Source organism: Zasmidium cellare (genome assembly GCF_010093935.1).
Source record: "Zasmidium cellare ATCC 36951 unplaced genomic scaffold M409scaffold_70, whole genome shotgun sequence".
Classification (NCBI taxonomy): Eukaryota; Fungi; Ascomycota; class Dothideomycetes; order Mycosphaerellales; family Mycosphaerellaceae; genus Zasmidium; species Zasmidium cellare.
Window position 1 is genome coordinate 20,134 of NW_022987014.1, and position 22,889 is coordinate 43,022.

Consider the following 22,889-nt stretch of genomic DNA (forward strand, 5'->3'; position numbering starts at 1 on the left):
AGCCTTTGTGTGTACTGACTAGCGCGCGACTAATCCTTGCGGGCCTGTGTTGGTTATGACACTATCCAATGCAATCTGATTCTTTGATATCGGCGATTAAACCGGCCACTTCGGTTGACTGCCACATCGTCCGCGCTCTCGCACGTTAGGCCATGTGCGTTTGACGCTAATCCATGGCTACCATGTCAACGTTGGTGATCGCCGTGTTGGAACGTGGATGAGCACGCCTCGAACTGCATCCTCGGTCTCGTACGAGTGTCATCACTCATTTTAGTGATCAATCCTTACTTCCCACGTGAACCTCTCAGCCGCAACCCAGCGATCCCTTGCAGATTTATGAACATGTCATGTCATGATGTCCCGAACCAAGATATCTCGCTACATGATTGCAAAACGATAGGCAGTAACACCCCAGCACACCATGACGCTTGGCTATCACAAGCTCGGTAAAAGTGCTTCAGGGTCTCAAACTCAACAACCTTCCTATTTAAGCTTCGACCACATGGCCACTCCAGTAGTGCACTTTCTGTGTGGCCTGGACGAAACCTTAAGCCATTCCAGACGCCTCCGTGGACGCCTCGCCACGACACGATATGGCGTCAACGTATGTCGTGCCCGCTAACATGTTCCATGCGCGTGTAAGCGAAGCTCCCAAAACTCGGATTGCACCCCATGAGATTTTTCCAGATCTCGCAATCGTCAATGTATGCAGGGATGCATATTTGAATCGATGGCGCCAGGGTTCAACGTTGGTGTAGCGAGAACAAGACCCTATATGATTGCTTCCGTACTACAGCAGGGCAGTCTACAGAGCATGTAAGCGGTTCTTAGTTTGCATTCAGGCAAGTAACAAATCATCTCAAGTAACCCATGCCTGCTACCTAATGAAAAAGGGCGGAGGTCAGCATGTCTCAAACTTGAAAGATTGTTCTCGGAAAGAAGGCTCAGCTCGATGCAGCCAGCAATTTTGCTGAGAGTATAGACTGTCTCACATTGGGCGAGATCATTCCGTCCTTCGCTTTGACTCGTCTTGTTTCTCCGTGTAACTGGAATGCGGGTGGACGATCTAGAATTGTCATAGCTTGGGGGTTGGAATTAACGAGCGAAAGCTCATGCGCTCGCGACGTGAAATAGGGGTTCTCTTCCATGATGCCTTATCAATCCTTCATGAGTATGCAAAATCTATGTGGTAACATTGATGTACGCTAATATCGCTTGGGCCATGCAGCTTTCCCCAATGGAAAGACTTCACCGTTCGATTACGACTTCGTATCGTTCTCCCCCTTTTCACATTCGGCGTTGTCTCTCCTTTGAACATGCTTCCCCCACGAACCATGTGTCTCGGCACGACTAGTGCCCTCCTGCCTTGCTAGTGTTTTCCTTCAACTTCCATCCAATGACCTTGCCCCGAAGAACGATCAAGAACACCAGGCTGATGAATCCGCTGACAGCGGCAAAGATGAATGCATTGTCATAGGATCCATGGCTCTTCGCGGCGATTGCACCGGCGATGGGTGGAGCAGTCAGGGAAGCGACACCAGCAACTGCAAGTGCCGCACCCATTCGGAAGCCATACTCCTGTGGCGAGGGCGAAAGGTTCATGACCAAGACTGGAGCCAAGCCAATGCAGGCGCCGGAGCCAAAGCCGAAAAACGCTGCAAATACTATGATAGCGGCGTTGGATTTGCCCGGGAGCCAGAGGGCGAGCTCGATGATGGCTGTAAAGAGGAGCACAGCCATTGTGACGTTGTAGCGACCGTATTTGTCGGCCAATACATTCGGGATCGTACGGCCGAGGAAACTTGGGACTGTTAGCTTGACTCATCCAAGTTTTCGAGAAAAATCCTGCTGACCTTGCTGCATTCATAATGGGGATCAGGTTCAGTGCCATGGAAATGGACATTCCCCGGGTAATGGCTGACACTGAGAGGTAGTTCAGGGGGACGACGATAGCCCCTATCTCTGTCAGTGTCGTTCAAAATGCTAAACAGTCATTTTTCCACTACTCACAGTACAGAAAGAAGGCAAAGACGAACAAGATCAGGAAGTTCAGCTCCTTGAAAGGTTGAAGGAATCTCTGGAAGTCGAAATTCCGGTTCTTGCGCGGCATATTGGCGGATATGCAGCAAACGGTAATGGCCCAGAGACCCAGAATCAAGAAGGCACATGTCCGCATTGTCCAGCCGAATCCGATCTTGGGCAAAAGGTGGTTGACCATCAGTGGAAAGACCACCCCACCCACGGATGAGCCAGCAACGGTCAAACCACCGGCAAGCGCACGACCCTTGCGAAAATAGGTCATAGGCTAGCAATCGTCAGAACTGAGCAATCTATAGCAGTAGAACCTTGTTCTACGTACCGAAGTCACTGAAGGGTTAAAGATCAAAGAGGTGCCAATGCCTGACACAATAGACTGGCTGAGAAGGAATTGATAGTACTTGCTCGACAGACTGGCCATCATGAGACCAAAGACCTGCAGCAAGCCACCAATAAAGATGGGCACCCGGGGACCGTAGTTGTCGAAGAGATAGCCCGATACGGGGGAGAAGAACAGCATGAGGAAGACTGCAGAAACGTTAGCCACAATGGAAGCTGTATCGAAGTGGATATCTCGTACATTCAGTCGAAGTGATCCATGAGATCTCAGAACTCGAATAGGTCCTAAGCTGGTTCACCTCGTACTCTGCCTGGAAAATGGCAATGCAATTGAGCCAGCCAAAGGAGATGAAAAGACCGAAGAAGCCTCCAAGGAGGGCAAGGTAGGCTTTCGGCGTGCCCTCTTTGGCAGGTGCTTGAGGCTTCTCTACCTCCTTGACTGGCGGCGTCGAGGGTGTGGAGTCGTCACTGATGCGAGCGTCTTGCTCGACATCGTGGTCTTGTTTCTCGATTGATGCCATTGCTGCTGACTTGACTGAGGCGTCGACACAAGAGCGGGAGAACAGTTGCCAAGAATGTGTTGGGGAAACATGTTGCACATCGCGCGTGTTGATATATGGAAGCTGTCGAGTCGGCAAGTAAGTCTTTCCGGCTCTCTTGGTTCTCAGGCTTCGGAGCGGATTACTGCATTCGTGAGGCTGCAGGCTCGGGCGTGGGCTGCATATATGGTGCGCGAAATTCAATTCCCTTGACTTCTACGGAGGACTGAAAATACACCGCCCGTCTCTGCCCGAAGCCTTGCCCAGGCATCTGGTAGCTAGCTACAGTCCGCCGTAAATTTGGGGGGAAACATCGCGACCACCGTATTCTCTCGCGCCGACGCTAACGCGCATTAGGCAATGTCCTCCATCGCTCCTTCCGTGGGGACTTTCGTTCCTTTCGTCTTGCACGCACTCTCTCCCCCATCACAACACAACACCGCATCATCATGGAACGCAAAGGAGCCCGCGGTGTACCCGCGGACATGGTCCACCGCTGGTCCAAAGCACCACTATCCTGCCGCCTCTGTCGTGCCAAGAAGCTCCGCTGCGACCGTGCCCAGCCTTGCTCCAACTGCGCGCAGCGGAACGCCGACTGCGAATACACCGAGTCGTTACCCAGCACCGCCACCCGCTCCGATGCTGCACGCACGAAGACGACCAGCAAACGGGAGCAGCCTTTGCCGCCGAAAGAGCCCTTTCATCCTTCGTAAGTTCACTGACGACAGGATCTTGTAGCCTGGGGAGATTTCCGCCGAGTGCAGGCTAACTTGCGACGCTAGGAGCAAGGAGGCTGCGATGCTTGACAGATTGCAGCGTCTCGAGCAGATCGTCCTGCAACAGTCCAAGCAGGGACCGCAATCGTCCGCACAGCCAAGCGGGTCCCCCTCCGGCAATCACGTTACAGCTCCTGTGGCAGGCTCTGCAGACGGTCAGGAGCCGGCTTGGGTTTCAGGTGAGTCTCTCTGCTCCATAGCTGCTATTGAAATCTCGGTCTCTGACTGGCATCCTAGTCGGGGGCAGTGACGCATCAAGTCCGATGAACAGAGTCTCCAAGGCGACTAGCCTGGTCGACGAGATGGTACGTTGCTCTGCCGCTCGAAGGTCGGCTACTGACTGTCGTAGTCCTCAGGGCAGCTACAGCAAAGTGTGGTCGCATTTGGTTCTGGAATCCCGAGCGATGTTGAGCAGCTCATCAGTCCGGACCCCACAACCCCAGATGCTATTTTGCTCGCAAGATGTCTTCCTCCCCTCTCGCAGGCGATGGAGTTGTTCAATCACTTTATGCACGCGATCCACCCTACCTTTGGAGTTCTGCATGTTCCATCGACTCGGGCGCTTTTGCAGCAGATCTACCAGAACCTACTCGATGGAGATGAGCCAAATATGGCTGGTCTGGCCCTTATCTACTCCGTCTTTGCCGGTGCCGCTCTCGCTTGGTCGACTGAACTCCTCGGTGCTCTTCAAGCAACCCAGGAGAACGCCGAAATGTCATTTACGACTTACAGTCAATTGGCAGTCGCTATTCTTGACAATCGCCAGCACCCAGTGCCGAATTCCACAGTCGCATTGCAAGCGTTCAGTACGCTAGGGTACGTGCTGGCACATAGCGATGGCTTCTCACAGACTGTGCACCTGCTCAGGAGCAGAGAGATGCATATGTCACGAAGTCTCCAGATTCATCGATTGGACACTGCAAAGCGGCGAGAAGAACGACGTCTCAAAGGATTCAATATCATCGAGACGGAAGCCCAGCGTAGACTATGGTGGCACATGGTCTCCTCTGACTGGTCTGATATTCCAATGTTCATAATAAACGAAGCGCTCGCTGACCTCCTACTACAGGCTTCTTGCGCTATCTAGCGGCGCGAATGAAGGTGTCTATCTTCATCAACCACGGCATATGAACGTCAATTACCCGAGCAATATTGATGACGAGACCATTCCGGCCTCAGGTACGGACTTTGGTCTTCCCATATCCGTTCCCACCTCAACGTCCGCCTTCCTATGCCGGATTCGCCTTTCCGAATTTTGTCGCGAAGTTGTCGATACCCTGCCGCCTTTCGCTTTCCACGAGACGGACAGCAGCTCATCCCATGATTCAGAGATCGACTATGACCTGATCCTCGACCTGGACACTCGGTTGCAATATTACATCGATGCGCTACCCTTCTTTCTTAAGAATGACCAAGAAAGCCTACAACAGAGCGTCTTTGTCTGCCACGAACGGCCGTATATCGCTTGGCAACGAACGTTCCTGCACTTTGCAATCAACATGCGTATTTGCCGCCTCCACCGACCGTTCCATTTGGCCGGTTTCACGGACCCAAAATACGCATATTCGCGAGCGCGGTGTATTCGTGCGGCCGAGAACGTATTGGAACTGCGGCGTTCAATGGAGGACGTTGCGGCACTGATCAACCTCAACCCATCACGTTTTTGGCTCATCGTGCAGCATGTGTTCCAAGCCGCCATCATTCTTGCGATCGATGTGTCGTTGAAGCCCGACTCTCCAGAAGCCATACCGCGACGAACTGAGGTTCTCGCTGCATGCGAAATGCTTCAGCGGTCACAGCATGAATCCGCTACTTTGAAAAAGGCAATACAGAAGAACACACGAACTCTTTACAGGGTTCTCCAGAATCAGACTTCGCTGCCCAAAAGTCACCCGGCTTTGGGGAGTGGCATAGCGGCAAGCACATCTGGGTTCGAGTACAAAGACAACTTGATGAATGCAGATACGTTTTCAAATGGAGCGTCCCTTCAACACTTGGGAAATGGAGCCGATGCACTGCTTTACTCAGCACCTACCATGATGCCGGATCTGACGATGCCGCTTGTGCAGGATACAGCTACGTCCATGAATGGAGGAAACTGGCCTGACGCAACGCAGACTCAGCAGTTCGACGATGAAAGCTGGGGCAAGCTGTGGTCCGACGTTTTCAACAAAGGTCTGGATCTTGACCCCATGCAGTGGAGTTCTCTCATGGATGGCATGGGTTTCTCAGATATTAGCGGCGAGGAGCGATAGCATGTGGCCATTTCTTGACGCATATCTGGATGCTCGACGGCAACGGCGACAGCAAAACTGGGGCAATCCTTTTTAACGGTATTGTCACCGGCGGACAGAGAAGGCTTCGGCCAGGATGGCAACATTCGGTCATCGGGCCGGAAGTCGATGGGCACTATGTTTGGTAACAAAAGATCTCCCCTCCGTGAGGAATTTATCAGACGACTCTACGGGCCATTGGCACTTTTCCCCTAGGCTCGGTCGGGGACTAATGCGTTGAAGGATTCCACGTGTCAGCCCTTGGAACTGAATATCAGCACGTGATTGAGCTCTTAAGCGCCGACCACTAGTCCGACCTGAATGCCTTTCCGAAGGACAATATGTAGATCCTGACCTTACGCTCCAATACAGTATGGTCCATCTTCGACGTCCTCGCTCGCGCTGGCCACCAACTTCGAGCAAGGCGTAACCTCCAAACCCCGACCTGAGCCTACCTCCACCTCTCCTTCCATATGTAACGAAGATGTTGTTCTCATCGCCCAAAGAACCCCGCTCCGTCTGGGACTTGTTCGCGGACTGGGTCCAGAAACAACCAGACCATACCGCCATCGTCCAAGGAGATCACACAATAACGTACAGACAGCTTCACGACGCTGCCACAAGGATAGCAAGCCATCTTATCTCTAACTCAGTACAACATGGAGATGCAGTACCTGTTCTGGCGCGGCGCACTCCTGAGATGGTGGCATGCTTCCTTGCCGTCATTAAAGCAGGTGCTTGCTACGTTCCAGTCGACACAGAGTCATGGAGCGACGAACGAGCCAAATGGACGCTGAAGGAGGTCAATGCCAAGGTGATTCTCGATGCCGATGGCAGCGTAGGACATCTGGCGGCGAAGAACACTGAGTTGAAGACCATCAGCCACCAGGAGATTCAAGAGGCTTTTGCGGAATCAAACACCTACAAGTCAGACATGCCTGCTTTCGCCATGGTCAGCGAAGCGGCAGTGCAGCCCACGGACCTCGCATACATCATTTTCACATCTGGAACCACCTCTACTCCAAAAGGGGTGATGATACCGCACCGAGGATTGTTGAACTATGTTCAGCAAGGAAGCGAGGAGACGCCGTTCAATGGCGATCCTACGCCAGACGACACTTTACTGTTAATATTTTCACCTGGATTCGACGGTATGCATTTCCACTTCGCGTTCACTGATCTTAGCTGATCGTCGCCAACAGCCTGTACTGGAGTCTTGTTCTCAGCGATCTGCAACGGTGCACAGCTCCTCATCGCAACTCCCTCAGACTTCCTCGAATGCGCCACGCGATGCACGATCTTGCCAGCAACGCCTTCCGTTCTTCGCAGCATTTCAGATCCAGACTCATGTCCCCGAATCAGAACGATCATCATGGGTGGCGAAGCACCTACGCCAGCCCTTATTCAAGCTTGGGCACGACCTGGACGGCAAATATACAATGGCTATGGCCCAACAGAAACGACGTGCTCTTCGCTCATGGCGAAACTCACCCCGGACTCACCAATCACTCTCGGTCACCCGATGAGCAACAGTCGAGTCGTCTTGCTTGATGATAGCATGGTGGAATCAAATTATGGCGAGATTTGCATCTCTGGACCTGGCCTGGCAAAGGGATACTACTGCAACGAGGAGCTCACAGCGACAAAATTCATCATGTGGGATGGAGAGCGCTTCTATCGCACTGGAGATTTTGCCCGGCGGACCGAGCACGGTCTGGAGTTCGTCGGTCGAGTGGACAGCTTTGTGAAGAACAGAGGTTATTTGGTCAATCTGGAATCTCAAGTGATCCCACTTCTCTGCAAGTACCCTGCAGTCGAAGCTGCGACAGCATTCATGCATCAAGATCGTCTTGTAGCTTTCGTCACCCCTTCTCAGCCTGACGCCTTGGCCATGAGGCAATCACTGGCCGAGCAGTACGATAGCTTTCTCGTACCGGATCAAATCCGTGCGCTTGAGGATCTCCCCCTAACACCGAACGGCAAGGTTGACAATCGGGCATTGAAATTACTCCTCGATGGAGAAGCTTCCGAGCTTGATTCGGGGCGCGGCGCGGGCTCGACACTGGACATACTAAAGGTAGCTGTCGCTGCTGCCCTGTCCATCCCGGTTCACGACATCCAAGAGAGCCAGACTTTCTGGGGCCTGGGTGGCAACTCTCTGGCCGCTATCAAAGTCCTCTCCTTCTTGCAGAAGAACGGATTGAGCCTTCGTCTGGCAGCTCTTTTCGAGGCTGATTCCCTTGCCTCGGTATGTGCTTCGATCGAGTCAAGAGATTCCAGGGACGAGAAGACCGCGTTCGACCACTCGCCTGACGAGGGGCCAATGACCACCATGCAAACAAAGATGGTGCGCCGATCACTGCAGAGCCCTGGGAAGGGGTACATGCTCTTGAGAATGACCGTCCCACATTCCGGATATGCAGTGGATGACCAGAAGCTACAAAATGCATGGCTACAGGTGCTTCAACGTCACCCGATTCTCCGCACATCCTTCAGTCTCTCCAATGAAACACAGCATGTCTCGCCCCATGCTCAGCTTGATTGGCACAGCCAAGAAGCCAGTCTGGATGATATGGATGCACTCGTGCAAGCACATTCATCTGAACTTGGGCTGAAGGTGAACCATGTCGGACAGGACGATATATTTGCGCCTACTACAGCGTTCCGACTTCTGACTATACCCAACGAACAGTCGACACTGCTCATCCTCACTCACCACAGCCAGGCAGACGGCTGGTCTTTCGGTATCCTCTTGGATGAATTGCGGACTATACTCGACGGTGGGATACTTTCTGATCCCCCGACCTTCATGAACGTGGCACGTGAGCAGCGTCTGTTACAGGAGTCGGACAAAGGACGGCATTACTGGTCCGATCTATTGCAATCCCACCCTGAGCCACAAGGTCTTACTTTCCCGCCTCACGTGCAAGAGGAAAGACCTGCAGATTGGACGCCGAGCTGCAAACTGGACCTGGACCTCGAGCCTGATGTCCTCGCTGACTGTGCAAGAAGGCTGCACGTCACTCCACCAGCGATTCTTTACACAGCATGGGCCACGGTCCTCTCTTACTACACATCGTCTGACCAAGTCGCTTTTGGTGCTGTCTTCTCCGGACGCAACATGTCCCTTCCACAGGTTGACCGAGTCGTTGGACCTTTGCTCAACACATGCCCATTCTTCATTGATTTCGAATCACATGAATCCGTGGAGCGATGCGTATCCCGCACATTCTCTAGGCTCCTACAAATGCTGGAGCTTCAGTGGTCAGCAGACGTTGCGATGGCGGACATGCCGACCGATTACATCAAGAACGTATTGAGAACTGTTGTGGTCATGGAGTATGACTTGCCGACTTCTACGGCTCCTTGCGAAGCATATCCAGAGCCCTGGACCATCGAGCGCGAGGATCTGCTCGAGTTCGATATCTCACTACTCATTGAGACTGCGGATGGCTCCTTACAAGCACGGCTTCTCTACGACGATGCACGTTATGGTCGGACCATGATGCAGCGTATGCTCAATCATTTCAATCAAGTTCTGCATGGCATTCTGTCCGAGGATGTCAAGTCCATGCGTCAGGTCCAAGAGCGCATGCTGAGCGTCGAAGAACGACAATGGCTCCTCCAGTCTCCAGAGGCTGTTCCAAGTATCTATCCAGTCGCCGCCACGGTGAAAAATGCATTTGAGAGCGCTGCTGCACAATGGCCTGACCTCCTGGCTATTGAGTCAGCCCATGGATCAATGACTTACGCCGAGCTGGACGCAGCCGCCAATACCGTGGCACATACGTTGATCGAGACTGCAAACGCCGGGGAAGTAATTCCTATTCTTGCAGACGGGTCGCTGAACTGGGTCATATCCGTCATTGCCGTCTTCAAGACCGGATGTATCTGCTGCGTAGTGGACAAGAACCTGCCCAAGAGCCGAGTGGATGCTATCATCACGCAGACTGGCGCTACAACTCTACTTGCTGCCAACAAAGCCTGCGCTGAAATTGTACAGGGCGATCGTGCTGCTGGATGGGCGGTCCTTGTCTGCGATGAGCTTCTAGCAATGAACCCTCTACGAATGGATCCTTTGCCTACATTGTCAAAGCCACGAGATACTGCATATGTTGTGTTCACTTCAGGAAGCACGGGTGTGCCCAAGGGTAAGTCCTCGCCAGCCAGGGTTGGAGTATCTGCTGACAGACTCTTGCAGGCGTGCCTCTCCACAACTTGTCTATTCTGAACGTGATCAGACACGACTTCGTTCGCATAGGGTCAGCCCCTGGTCGACGGAATGCGCAACTGCTCTCGCTTGGTACACTTCTCCTTGCCTTTAGACAAGAAGAACATACATACTGATGCTAGCTCCATAGGTTTCGACGTCGTACTTGTAGAGCTCTTCGGATCTCTCTGTTACGGAGCAACTCTTGTCCTGAAGGATCCAACTGACCCCTTCGCGCATCTCAAGCGAGTCGATGCTACCCTCGCCACTCCTTCACTGCTGTCTGCTTGCCGCCCGGAAGCATATCCAAACCTCCAGACCATTGCTGTTGCCGGCGAGCCAGTTCCGCAGAGCCTGGCTGATACATGGGGGCATCGCAATCTCATGAACTTGTACGGACCTGCAGAGGTGAGAACGAACTCCATACATCGAAACATATATGACGTAGACTGACAGTCGCAGTGCGCCATGATCTCGACTGGCACCCGCCTTCTTCCTCAGGGTACCATAACCATTGGGAAACCATTGCCAGGGCTGAGTGCATACCTGTTCAACGACAAGCAACTTCCCGTCCCAGCCGGCGTCGTGGGAGAGCTTTACCTATCTGGAGAGCAGGTGACGCCAGGCTACTGGAACGTGAAGACCAACCCCAGATTCACGCCAAATCCCTTCTCCCCAGGACATACCATGTATCGAACTGGAGATCTTGCGTACTGGGACTCTTCACGGAATCTGGTATATCTTCGGCGAGTAGACAATCAGATTAAAGTGAGAGGATACCGTGTTGAGCTTGAGGAGATCGAGCGGGCGTTGCACAAGGCAGACAGCAACATTCGAAGCGCCGCAGCTATCGTCGCAGAAGGTGTTCGCATCGTTGCCTTCATCACACCGGCGACCATCGACATTCCGGCTCTGCGCCGTGAGCTTGCCAATTTGCTGCCGCGCTATACCCGTCCCACGGAGATCTTTGCTCTGTCTTCTCTGCCCACATCAGCGAATGCCAAAATCGATCGGAAAGCATTGTTGGAGCAAGCGCTGGCTTCGAAGGGACATGGCGAGCCACCTTCTACGCCTACGGAAGTCCTTATCGCGAAGATCTGGAGTGACCTGCTACCTTCGTACCGCGAGTCTGGCAATACCGTTCAGCGCGATGATGACTTCTTGGGCATCGGCGGCAACTCTCTGCTATCGATCGTGGCGGCAAGGAAGATTTCGTCTTCGGTCGGCAGACAGATTCCAATGGCTCTCCTGCTCCGCGACACGGTCCTTTCGGAACTCGCAGAGAAGGTCGATGACTATGTCCAAGGATCGACTGCGCCTAGTGACGATACTGATGGCTCATTCACGTCCTATGTCAAGACACATCCAACTGCTCTGGGCTCTGTCGATCCAAGTCTTGTACAGCCATCGTATTTGGAGCAAGAGCTCTTCGAGATGCACTCCCAGTCCACAACGAAGAGTGCTTTCAACGTGACCGCACAGTTTGAGCTCTCTGGCCCGGTCAACGTCGAGGCTCTGTTGGAAGCGTTCACAACTCTGGTTCGCGACAACTCCATCCTTCGCGCTCGTTATCTCTTTGAAGATGGACGTCTGATCCGAAGATGTAGCAATGACATCTCGCCGCCAGAACTTTTCATCGGTGACGAGATGACACCTGAGCGCCTGGAGCGCTTTGCCAACGAGGCTTTCGACCTAGCTTCTGACCAGCTTCTCCGTTCCATTTTGTGGCAGAAGGATGATAAGACGATAGTCATTACCCTGGTGTTGCATCACATTATCACGGACAAAGCTTCTCTGGCTTTGATGCTCCAGGATGTTGCAAAGCTTTATCAATCTTCTCTCGCAGGGCCAAATCATGACAATGAGGTTGACACAGAGAAGCTCAGCTATTCGTCCTGGTCTCAATGGTACCACGAGACTGAAGGCTGCAGAGTGATTGAGAACAGAGAAAAGGAGGCATTCTGGAAGAACCATCTGCAAGACGCACAACCGATTGCGAGCCTCAAGCCTGCCTCGCCAGCGACTTTCAACGGCAACCAGGGTTCAGACGTCAAGCACTCCATCCTGATACCCAACCTGGAAAACAAGCAGTTCTCTCAACGTCTCGCCGTGGCCGCAACAGCACTTTCGCTGTACACGATATCTCAGTCGGCGGATATGACTCTGGCTCTGCCCTTCGTCAACCGCGAAGACGAATCCACCCAAGACATGCTTGGACTGTTTGTCGATCGGTTGCCCGTCCGTCTGAACCTGGCAACTTACTTGGAGTCACAACACAGCAACTCTGAGGCCTTCCTCGCCAATGTGGCAGACCACATTACAGACGCTGTCGACAACGCTTTGCCTTACAGTGACATCGAGAACCTTATCGCTGGAAGCAAGCCTGTCGACCCGCTTTTTGACGCACTGATCGTGTACCACTGGGCTTCGGACGCACTGGAAAAGAACCTCGTCTTGTCTGATTCGGAGCAGATAAGTGTTCGCAGCTGTCCTCTTCGGCCACAAGGTGCCATGCATCCATTGACGTTCGAGTTCACGGAGGTTGAGGATGGATTGGCTTGCTACGTGGAGTTTGACCCTGCGCTGGTTGCGGAGGAGCATGTATCTGCTTTGTTGGATGTTCTCCCAGTAGCGCTCAAGAGCTTTGCCGATGGTAAAGCGCTCAGTGCTATTGTGAAGTCTTGATGAGTGGGGATTGAGGATTGCATATAGGTGATGAGGGGAGTAGTGTTCAAGTTTTCAAAGTGCGTTTGGGTTTGGGTGGAAATCTTCGAGATAGAAGCAATAGTACGATATGACATAGCATTCATTGAACTTGAGTCTCTTGATTTACTTGCAGTCACTATGAAGAAGCGTCTGCAATCGACAAGTTGCCCTTGTCAAAAATCATCACTGCCAGTCAGGCAACTGCCCCTGCGCCAGGCATCAACAAGGCTCGGAGAGCAGCCTGGACGTGTTCTCTTTCGCACATTCCACGTTTCGGAGGGTCCACGGTGCCAGTGGCCTATGCGGCATACATCATTATGAAACTCGCCGAAGACAAGGAAAGTGCGAATGACCCATGTTGCACAAAGATGTCTGATCTTGGAAAGCACGTCCGCGGGCCGGGCGCTCCTTCCTAAATAGGCAATTCCTTTGCGCTTGCCTAGCGCCTTTGTTTCGATCTTTCCTGAACAACGCACCCACGTTCTTTCCACAAAACTGCGACTTCCTCGCCATGAAAGCGCATATGACCCCACGCTGAACCTCCAGCCTCCACTTTCCAACCTTCGTTAAGTGACCATGCTGCCAACTCGCAAGGTAAATACCGCCCCTCCACTCCAAACAAGCCACCTCAGCTAACATACCCAGGCCATAATCCTCGGCGCAGGCCCAGCAGGCCTCTCAACAGCTCTATGCCTGCGCCAAATGACCGACATCAAACCGGTCATCTACGAACTGCGGCCAAAGCCGACAACCCTCGGCGGAGCCATTGGCATTACCTCCAACGGCCTTCGCCTTTTCGACCGTCTCGGAGTCGCAGACGCTCTGATCAAACGAGGGAGCACACGAACAGATGTCGCTGTCTACTCCCTCAATCAGGGAAAGCTGGGCCGCTTGCACGACTTCGCGGCACATGTGCGTGCCGAGACTGGGTACGGATATGTGCGAATCAAGCGGGTGGATATCGTGGATGTGTTGATGGAGGCGGTGCGGAAGGCTGAGATTCCGGTACATTTTGGAAAGAAGGTGCAGAAAGTTGAGAATGGAGAGAGTCGCTCGGATGTTCGGGTTCAGTTTGAAGACGGCTCGTCGGATCGAGGAGATATCTTGGTCGGCTGTGACGGGATTCATTCGGCGGTCAGGAGAATGTGTATTGATCCGGAATCGGAACCGGAATACTCTGGACTTTCTGGCATGTTCTCCACGATCCCCGCTTCAGCCGTGTCGACCAAGGTGACCAGTCAATTGACGGGTTTGAACGTCACCATTACCGCACAGGGGATGTTCATGGCAGCACCATGCACAGCCAGCCAAGACGAGATCTACTGGGGCTTCCAGCGAGAAGTCGCGATGCCGAACGTTGGAGACACCCGTGACGGCTGGGAAGTTCGAGGGCGGCAAGAAGTCGATGGGTTCAAAGACACCTTGCGCGGAATCATCAAAGATGGGGGCGGAAAGTGGATCGACGCCCTCCGAGAACTTATCGATGCAACAGATGTCATGAAATTCTACCCGATCTACAGACTACCGCTCGGTCGAGCCTGGTCGAACGGTCGATGTCTCATTCTTGGCGACGCAGCACACGCCACACAGCCGCACGCTGGCCAGGGCGTCTCATTAGCTGTGGAGGACGCTTTTCTCATCTCTCACCTCCTATCAGACTACACCCGACCAGTCTCCGAAGTTAATGATCTGTTCGAGCGAATCCGGAGACCTCGTGTGGCAGCCATCCACCAGACTGCATCTCAGAACTCATCGACTCGACGTAATGCCGAAGCTCCTGGTCAGGCTGTGAAAGAAGATGCATTGAGGAGTGCACTTGCTGCTTCGTCTGGACGGATAGCGATTTCGAATCAGCTTTTGGGGCAGAAGTATGCTACTTATGACATCGTTGGGGAGAGGGTGTAGAATCAGGCGTTCCGCATGGCGTTTGGCGTTCAAGGTGCATGTGTAGAAGATATGTTTGCGGAGGATGATTGCACACTGCAGCGACGTCCTCTGGAGAGAATCAAGACAACATTTCTGGAGAGAGAGTCTAACTCATCAACATAGCATAAACCAAGCATGTACAGTAGCAGGAGCGAAACCCATTTGCTTCACCGTTTCGAACCACCTGAGTACCACACTGATGCTGTGACGAAAGTGCATGCCTTGTACTCCCTGCGTCAACTGGAGAAAATCATGTCGACGGAGATTATCTTCCCACAAAATGTCCGAGCAGCAAAGCATTCTAGTTGCCTAAACCCTGTACACTAACCAAGGTGCACGAGTTGTGAAACGGCGCTGGAAGCAGGCAAGGCTGAATTGCTCCGCGGACGAACTTGCCCGAAACGAGTGGTCCTGCCCGACTTAAGGCCCGAATAAAACAGAAGCCACGGTCGCAGTCCAGGTAGCAACATTCCACGTCCGGTGTAAAAGCAAGAGCTCTCGCCGAATGCTGCCGCTCCTCTTCGTCTCCCAAGCCCTTTGCATCCTGCTCTCGTGCAACAACGCGAACATGGTCTCCGAATCCTGGGAATTCTACACCGCAGCCTTGGGCGCCATGTCGTCCTTGGCGACCACCCGCATCAACCAGAAACTCCAGTCGATCCCCCATTCCCTCGCCTACCAAGCCACCGCAGATGCAAAGAACGTCGTCATCATCGGCGGCTCGTACGCAGGGGCTCGACTGGCGCAACGACTGACCGAGACGTTGCCGACTGGATACCGTGCGGTGCTGATCGAGCGCAACTCGCACTTCAACCACTTCTTCGTGTTTCCGCGATTCGGTGTCGTCAAGGGGAAGGAGGAAGCGGCGTTCATTCCGTACGACAATCTCACCAAGGGAGCGCCGCAGGGGATTTTCCAGCATATTCGGGCGACGGCGACGGAGATCACGCCGAAGAAGGTTAAGCTTTCGAATGGGGATGAGATCGAGTATGAGTATTTGACGGTGGCGACGGGGTCGTGGCAGCCGGCGCCGAGCAAGTTCGATGTTTTGGAGAAGAGGGATGGTGTGAAGGCTTTCCAGGCGACGCAGAAGGCTGTGGAGGTCGCGAAGAGTATTACTGTTGTTGGTGGTGGGCCGGTGGGTGTGCAGATGGCGAGTGATATCAAGAGTTACTATCCAACAAAAGATGTCACTCTTGTGCATTCCAGGGAGAATGTGATGAATGCTTTTGGACCCAGGTTGCAGGGCGTTGTGGCGGATAGCCTGAAGAGCTTGGGTGTCTCCGTGTTGCTTGGAGAGAGGCCATCTGTCAAGGCTGATGGGTCGAGTGCGGCGGAGAAGGGTCAGAATGTTGGACCTGGTAGTCTTGTGTTCCGGAACGGCTCGCAGAAGGCCTATGATCTCGTGGTAAGCAACCATCATGTTCTACAAAACTGACTAGTTTTCGCTGACAAGCTCTGTCCAGCTCCCATGCACCGGCCAACGACCTAACTCAAGCATTCTCTCTCATCTTCTCCCATCCGCAATCGATCCAAAGTCAGGCCAGATCCTTGTTCGACCAACATTGCAAGTGAACCCTGGTCCAGCGTCAGAGAAGACTGCCGATTCCAACACTGCTGCTTCAAACCGAATATTCTCCTTGGGCGATGTGGCTCAAACCGGCGGACCTCGTTTTGCCCGCGCCGCGAGAGCACAAGCTGAAGTCGTCACCTCGAACATCCTATCGTTGATCCAGGGGCAAAAGGAGAAGCTGGTCGAGTACCACCCAGCGATGTACGAGGGCGCCATCAAGCTTACCCTTGGGAAGGTACGTGGAAACCTGAGCTAATTGAACTGTTAACCTACTGACCAATCAATCCCAGGAGGACTACGTATTCTGCGGCCGCACCGCCGACGGACGCGAGATCATGAAATTCGGCAAGGAGAATGCGTCCAACGAGAACTTCGAACTTGCCTCGGCGTGGAAGGAGCTAAGGGCCAGATTAGATGTCGCTCCTGCTGCTGCTGCTCCTGCAACAAGTACTCCCGCTGCAGCTTCGAAGACTCCTACTCCTATACGCACGGGCTGGGAAGAGCGGGTTGCGGCCTTCGACAAGCATAAGCAGAGGTTCAATGCCACTTGGGGGACGGCGAGATAGATGAAGCGTGTTCGCCGAAGGGTCAGGTTGAGGATTTTGCTTGCACGATTGGGTGTGAGAAGGTGCTAGTTGCGGCTCATGGCTATGTTTCCTGTTCGGATGTTGTTCAGCATATAGTTATCTCGTGATTCTGTTCGAAGTGGAATGACATATATTGAACAACCTGGCCTCGTCGTCTCCCGACCTCCTAGAGCGGCTAGACTCTGACTGGTGCTTCAGATGGGCTGGACAGCTCGCAAGCAATGGGGATAAATACCTGGTTTGGAGCGAAATAATGAAGAGAGTAGAAAAGAGTCTCTACCCCTTGAGCATTGACCTGGAGACAAGAACTTTTACCAAGCAGGAAACTACACTAGTCCCAAAATGCTCCACACTAGCCGGTCCTACCCGAAAGCATTCACCTCCCAAGCTCGACCTCACCTCATCTCTACCCCTCGTATCCACCTATCCCTAATCCCTGCGTCTGCATCTGTTCTCCGCACGTCAATCAGCTCGCGAACGTGAGGAGATTTCGTGCTATGGACGGGTACCTTGCAGTGAGGAAAACGTAGCTCTTATTACGACTTCCTCTCCATCTTTCCTCACTCCTCCATCTTCCATCTTCCTCTCCCCCATATCTCCATCACAAATCTACCCGCAACCATGGCAACAACCTCCCCCCAAAACCTCCCCGGCGCCCCCGTCGACCCCTCCGCCGCCCAAGGCGCCCAGATCCCCCTCCAGTCCTTCACCCTCCCCACCTTCCCGCCCGAAGCCTCCTCCCTCAAAGCCCTCACCCTCACCTCCGACATAACCGTCTCAGACTACCAGTCCCACCTCACGCAGCCCTTCAGCATCCCGCCTCTCCCCGCAGGAATCGAATCCCTCACCCTCGAGCTCTTCAGCATGGGATACCCCCCGGCGTTCTTGAGCACATTGGCGGACCGTCTGCCGAATCTGAAGAGCGTGGTCGTGTACAGCCAGTTGTTCGCGGGCATCAGCGAGGAGAGCATGGATGATGCGGTGGAGTTTTTCAAGAAGTTGCAGGGGTTGCGGGCGGTGCATTTCTTGGATGTCTTTGCGAAGCCGGGCTTCTTTAGCAAGGCGGCGAAGTGGTTGAAGTATAACACGAGTGACACTCCCGGGGAGGCGAGACGGGGGTTGATGTTTTTGGAGATCAACTATACGTTTCGACACGAAGATGAGGATTTCATGGGCAAGATCCAGGCGAGTGAGTTGCCGAGTCTGGTTGGACCGGGTTTGATTTCCTGCTCGTTCAATTTGAGTGAGCCTGAAGGCGCGGAAGAGGACGAGGAAGATCCGACGAACATTCAAGGTGTTGCGAGCAAAGAGGGGATCATGGCGTTCAATCAAAGTCTGGCAGGGCCGTTGATTGAGGCTTTGACCGACGAGGAGACGTCGCCGAAGGGCCTGAGAGCGCTGATCACGACGTTGTACACGTTGACGGCGGAGCAGTTGAGGAAGATACTGGAAGTGCAGAAGCATGTGCTGGTGCTGCAGGCAACCGCGGAGGTAGAACCTGGGGAGGAGTACAAGAAGAAGTTGTTGAAGGCGGTGGAAGGGTGTAAGAATCTGGAACAGGTGGAGGTTGTTGCGAACCCGAGCTTGCAATTTTTCATGGAAGTATGCATGCCCTTTTATTTACACGTACCTCGTGTCCGTCCATCAAGCATTCACTCACGTCTACCGATCCTCATTCTTCACCCATTACACTCGCAGAGATAAGGTACATGCTGACGATGATACTCAGGTCCAAAATCCTCGGTCTGGCGTCATGGCCAAGACATTCCCAACTGGAGAAGACTTGGAAACACTGTCGAAGAAGTGCGAGAAGCTGTCGAGTTTCAAAGCGAATGTGTTGCGGACCACCAATCTCGGCACCGTCGACTGGCAGAAGAAAGACGGCAAGTGGAGTGGCGGTGTGCTGCCAGGGAAGGGTACTGGAACCGTGACCGTGTAATGTGTAATCCATATCGAGTAAGATGTCTCTCCATCTCGCACCGAGACTGTTGCGCTGGCAAGAAGCTCGATGGCATAGTCGAGCTTCGTGTCTCGGGGAATGTGATGTCCGCACTAGAGTGGTGCCGGGTCAGGCGATGGAGATTTCGCTCGGGACAGATCACCAATAGTCCATCGTTGATGCTCCTGCTGATATGCCTGCCTGTCGCTGGTGGCCTTACCGATGCCTTCCACCATCTTGCGCATCTCGTTGGGAAAGACCTCTTCGATTTGCTTCTGGAGCTTGGCAAGATGGGTCTGAACCTTGACTTCGCCAAGCCAGTCAGCGAAGAGACTTCGCCGGTTAACCATCTTCCCTTGTAGGTATCGGACTTGTCGAGCCATCTGCGCGGCTCGGGAGTTGCCCATCCTCTGTGGATTGTTGCTGGGCAGTGGGTCCAGGACGTCAATCAGTCGCAAGTAGGCTTCTGCGTTCGACAAGATGAGGCGACAATGCATAAGCGTGTTGAACACGGGCTCTCGCAGGCGCAGCTCTGCAGCCATGTCGTTCCGCAGAAAGTCAGGTACCTCGACATCGCCGGCGAACGTAAGATCGGTGTTCCGCAAACGACGCAATGGATACAACACACTGGCGACGACTTTATCCTGGAGCGTGCCGGAGGTTGTCGAGACACGGACTCGGAGACCCTTCAGCCGGCCACCCTCCATGAGAATCGAAGCCAAAGCCAGTAGGGCAGAGCGCACGAAGTCGACAATAGGGTTTCTGTTCGCTGCTGCGTACGGCAAGTCCATATGAATCTCTATCTCGAGCTTTCGCAGACGGGCTAAAAAGCTTGGGTAGTGATCGATGGCACCGGGAAGCTGAGAGAGTTCGAGAGCATTCGCTCCAGAATACGTCCGGTGGTTGATTATCACGCGTTTTCCGCTGGAATCTTGTCGATTCGAAAACGCGCAAGAGATGACGTTGTCCGCATACAGAATCTCGTTGGCCTCGTTGTATATTGCCTTGCAAGTCCTCAAAATCTGTGTCCGGCGGGTATAGCGCTGCTGGGGCGCTAAGAGGTATCCGTACACCTCATTCCTCATCTCGGCCGGTAGATCGAGGAAGCGAAAGACGCGGACACTGTCCGCAGTGAGAAGCTCTTTGATGTAGTAGTACTTCAGAGTGACGCCAGCAGGAAATGCATCCAACAGACCGCGCTGCAGGACGAATTGCTTCAACACTTTGGGCTTGCATTGTTCGTCGTAGTACGCCAGGAACTGATCGTCCCAACGCGAGTCGTCGTAGAAGGCGTCAGCAACAGCGTTCTCTTGATGGCGGTGGAAGAATCCAGAACGGACTGCACAGAGCGTTGGGTCCTGGTCGATTCGGTCTTCCCAACACGCGTTACAATTGCAAGACTCAGGATCGTTTTCGAAATCGCAGTCCTCTCGGCTGCAAATGCATTCATAGTAGTCGTTCATCGTTGCAGTGTGGTCGCTACAGCCGCAGGAGTCGATCGATTCGCCGTCATCGTCGCTGTCGTCTCTCAGGGCGGGCGCGCAGCCGTCGAAGTTGAGCGTACTCTGACGCATCCTGGAAGCTGCGTCAGTAAAGGGCTGATTGAAGCAATATCTCGTGAGTCTCACTGCCTAGTCGGCGCCTTCGTCTTACGTCCGACCGCCGCGAACGCCTGCTTCAGCGTTTGCTGTCGTGCCATCCCCGCAGTCACCACGTTAGACCGTGTCCCTCTCCAATGGCGAGTCGCTGTGTTGTCAGTGCTATTTTGGGGAGAGAGTGTGGGATTTGTCGAGGAAGTGAAGTGCAGTGCAGTGAAGTCACGCTAGGCTCCCATCAACGCGCAAAGACAGCGCGTGCGGTACGCGAGTCAAAGAAGGAAGGAACGACCTTGCGACAAAAGCACTCAAAAGAAACCTGTTTGCTAGTGCAAGGAGATAACGAACAGCAAAATACCTTCATGATAACACCAAGAAAAGGGAGATATATATTGGCAGTCACTCGCACAAGCTCTATACCTATCCGCCCCTTGACGGCTTCACTGTATCTCTCAGCATCCCGAACGCCGTGGCGCTCGAATGCATGCTTTTCTATCGCCCTGGTCCATCTTACAACAACACCTCTTTAGGCGGCAGAGCCGTTCTGTTCCACGGCTCCAGCCTCAATCACGCCTCGCACACCACCCTTTCCGCCAACTTCCCTCGCAACGACAGTGACGCTGAGGTCTGCCGCCACGTTGATCTGGACCTCGACCTTGCCGCCCTTCTTGACACCCTTGATGGCAGCCTCAGCGAGCGGCTTGCTGACCTTCCACACTTTGCTTCTGATCTCTTCCGGCTCATCATCCTCGTCGTCCTCATCATCGTCATCGTCGTCATCATCCTTCTTGCCATTCGTGGCTGGCTTCTCCTCTTGCGTGATCTTGATCTCTCGAACACCCTCGGCGAGCTTGAGGAGAACGTCGCCTCCGTTCTTGACCGAGATCTGTGCCGTTCTCCGTACTGGAACGGGGGTCTCTGGTGGCACAATGACTGAGAATTGGTCCTCGCCGGTGACAAGACCAATAGCGTGTTGGATGTGAGGGGTGACGGTAACAACGGCTTCGGTGTTCTCAACGATATCCTGTGATTCGAACTCTGAGATAAGCGAAGCCTGAATAGCGGCTCCTCGTGCGGCAAGTTCGCTGGGGTTGACGGCGGATGGGGTCGTGCTGGGTGCAATGACGACGGTGCTCTCTGGGAAGTGCGATTGTACGTTAGAAGCGATCTTTGGCGTGTGCGAGGTTCCGCCAGAAAGAACAATCTCGTCGATGTCCAGAACGTCCAGATCGGCTTTCTGCACTGCGCCTTCGATGAGTCTGGTAAATGACGCAAAGACCTTGTTGCCGAGCAGCTCGAATCGCGTTCGGTTCACACTCAAGCTGAAGTCGATGCCGTCCACAAGAGACTCTATCGAGAAGGAGGCACTCGCGCCCAAGCTCAGCGCCTTCTTCACGGCCTCTGCCTCCAGAGTCAACTTCGCCAGACTTCGCTCATTTTCTCTTGGGTCCTTTGCATTCTTGTTCTTGTTGAGGAATTCCTTCGCTGCGTACTCAATCAGCACCTTGTCCAAAGTCACACCTCCCAGCTCGTAGTCATGTGCCGTAGCCAGGGTGGTGTACATCCCAGCCCTGCTCGACACAACCGACACATCAGATCGCGTGCCTCCAAGATCTCCAACGATGACGATCTTATCCTGCTGGGATGGCTGCCCCTCGCCTGATTGTTGGATTTTGGCATCGTATGCAAGCAGAGCAGAGATCGGCTCAGAAATGAATTGCAGCACCTCAATACCAGCCGCTTCAGCCGAGGTTTTCAGCGCCACCTTCTGCGCATCTGAGAAGTCTGATGGAACTGTGATAACAGCCGCATTCACGTCCTTGCCCAGATAGTCTGACGCCGCGCTCTTCAATCTCCGCAGCAGTCTGGTCGAGACTTCCTGTACTGTAAGGGTGCTCTTCTGTGGCTGTGGCCCCTCCTCTTCTGAGGCTTTCTCTTGCACCACAAAAGCCACCGTCTTCCCGCCATCATGCTCGACCGGGTGTGCAACAGCCTGACAAGGCGTGGGATCGATCTCCTTGAAGCTCTTGCCCAGGTAGTCTCGCACGTGTGCAATCGTATTCCGCGGGTTTCGTGGGATCTGAGCCTTTGCTTGTGCGCCGGTAAACTCTTCGCCGCCGACGTAGGAGAGGATGGAAGGGATTTGTCGGTCTCCATCTGGGTCTGCAATCACCTCTGCCTTGCCATCCGCTGCGTTGGTGTAGGCAATGCTGCTGTAAGAGTTGCCAAACGAGATACCGATCGCATTACGCTTGGGACCGTTCTCGATAGGTTCGGGGCTGTTCGAGCCTGTATTGTCGCCGCTCATCTTGTGTGAAAGTTCTCAACGTACTGTGAGACTTTCTGAGGAGGAGAGGAAAAGGAGACTGGAATTTGTTGGTTCTGGAGC

At 53.6% G+C, this 22,889-nt stretch overlaps 8 protein-coding genes across 8 annotated transcripts; 5 read left to right on the forward strand and 3 right to left on the reverse strand.

Annotated features, from left to right (window-relative positions):
* Positions 1 to 1,350: 1,350 nt before the first annotated feature.
* Positions 1,351 to 2,897, reverse strand: M409DRAFT_38060 (uncharacterized protein; the record flags this gene model as incomplete). The annotated part of the gene is made up of 5 exons (XM_033810854.1): positions 1,351 to 1,801; positions 1,854 to 1,956; positions 2,011 to 2,305; positions 2,360 to 2,565; positions 2,618 to 2,897. The coding sequence occupies 5 exons, from the start codon at positions 2,895 to 2,897 to the stop codon at positions 1,351 to 1,353; spliced, it is 1,335 nt and encodes a 444-aa protein (XP_033659694.1).
* A 467-nt stretch (positions 2,898 to 3,364) lies between these two features.
* Positions 3,365 to 5,946, forward strand: M409DRAFT_71438 (uncharacterized protein; the record flags this gene model as incomplete). The annotated part of the gene is made up of 5 exons (XM_033819171.1): positions 3,365 to 3,624; positions 3,725 to 3,870; positions 3,929 to 3,996; positions 4,041 to 4,705; positions 4,761 to 5,946. 5 exons carry the CDS (start codon positions 3,365 to 3,367, stop codon positions 5,944 to 5,946), a joined length of 2,325 nt encoding a protein of 774 aa, XP_033659695.1.
* Positions 5,947 to 6,448: 502 nt separating this feature from the next.
* M409DRAFT_38066 (uncharacterized protein) lies at positions 6,449 to 12,859 on the forward strand (the record flags this gene model as incomplete). Its single annotated transcript, XM_033810855.1, has 5 exons — positions 6,449 to 7,115; positions 7,167 to 10,115; positions 10,166 to 10,267; positions 10,326 to 10,582; positions 10,637 to 12,859. 5 exons carry the CDS (start codon positions 6,449 to 6,451, stop codon positions 12,857 to 12,859), a joined length of 6,198 nt encoding a protein of 2,065 aa, XP_033659696.1.
* A 597-nt stretch (positions 12,860 to 13,456) lies between these two features.
* On the forward strand, positions 13,457 to 14,785 carry M409DRAFT_30683 (uncharacterized protein; the record flags this gene model as incomplete). The annotated part of the gene is made up of 2 exons (XM_033810041.1): positions 13,457 to 13,474; positions 13,526 to 14,785. The coding sequence occupies 2 exons, from the start codon at positions 13,457 to 13,459 to the stop codon at positions 14,783 to 14,785; spliced, it is 1,278 nt and encodes a 425-aa protein (XP_033659697.1).
* A 589-nt stretch (positions 14,786 to 15,374) lies between these two features.
* On the forward strand, positions 15,375 to 16,945 carry M409DRAFT_38082 (uncharacterized protein; the record flags this gene model as incomplete). The annotated part of the gene is made up of 4 exons (XM_033810856.1): positions 15,375 to 16,214; positions 16,273 to 16,614; positions 16,670 to 16,795; positions 16,850 to 16,945. The coding sequence occupies 4 exons, from the start codon at positions 15,375 to 15,377 to the stop codon at positions 16,943 to 16,945; spliced, it is 1,404 nt and encodes a 467-aa protein (XP_033659698.1).
* A 642-nt stretch (positions 16,946 to 17,587) lies between these two features.
* M409DRAFT_71442 (uncharacterized protein) lies at positions 17,588 to 18,905 on the forward strand (the record flags this gene model as incomplete). Its single annotated transcript, XM_033819172.1, has 2 exons — positions 17,588 to 18,568; positions 18,696 to 18,905. The coding sequence occupies 2 exons, from the start codon at positions 17,588 to 17,590 to the stop codon at positions 18,903 to 18,905; spliced, it is 1,191 nt and encodes a 396-aa protein (XP_033659699.1).
* Positions 18,906 to 19,018: 113 nt separating this feature from the next.
* Positions 19,019 to 20,604, reverse strand: M409DRAFT_30686 (uncharacterized protein; the record flags this gene model as incomplete). The annotated part of the gene is made up of 2 exons (XM_033810042.1): positions 19,019 to 20,480; positions 20,534 to 20,604. 2 exons carry the CDS (start codon positions 20,602 to 20,604, stop codon positions 19,019 to 19,021), a joined length of 1,533 nt encoding a protein of 510 aa, XP_033659700.1.
* Positions 20,605 to 21,026: 422 nt separating this feature from the next.
* M409DRAFT_30687 (uncharacterized protein) lies at positions 21,027 to 22,808 on the reverse strand (the record flags this gene model as incomplete). The annotated part of the gene is made up of 1 exon (XM_033810043.1): positions 21,027 to 22,808. The coding sequence occupies one exon, from the start codon at positions 22,806 to 22,808 to the stop codon at positions 21,027 to 21,029; it is 1,782 nt and encodes a 593-aa protein (XP_033659701.1).
* Positions 22,809 to 22,889: the final 81 nt, after the last annotated feature.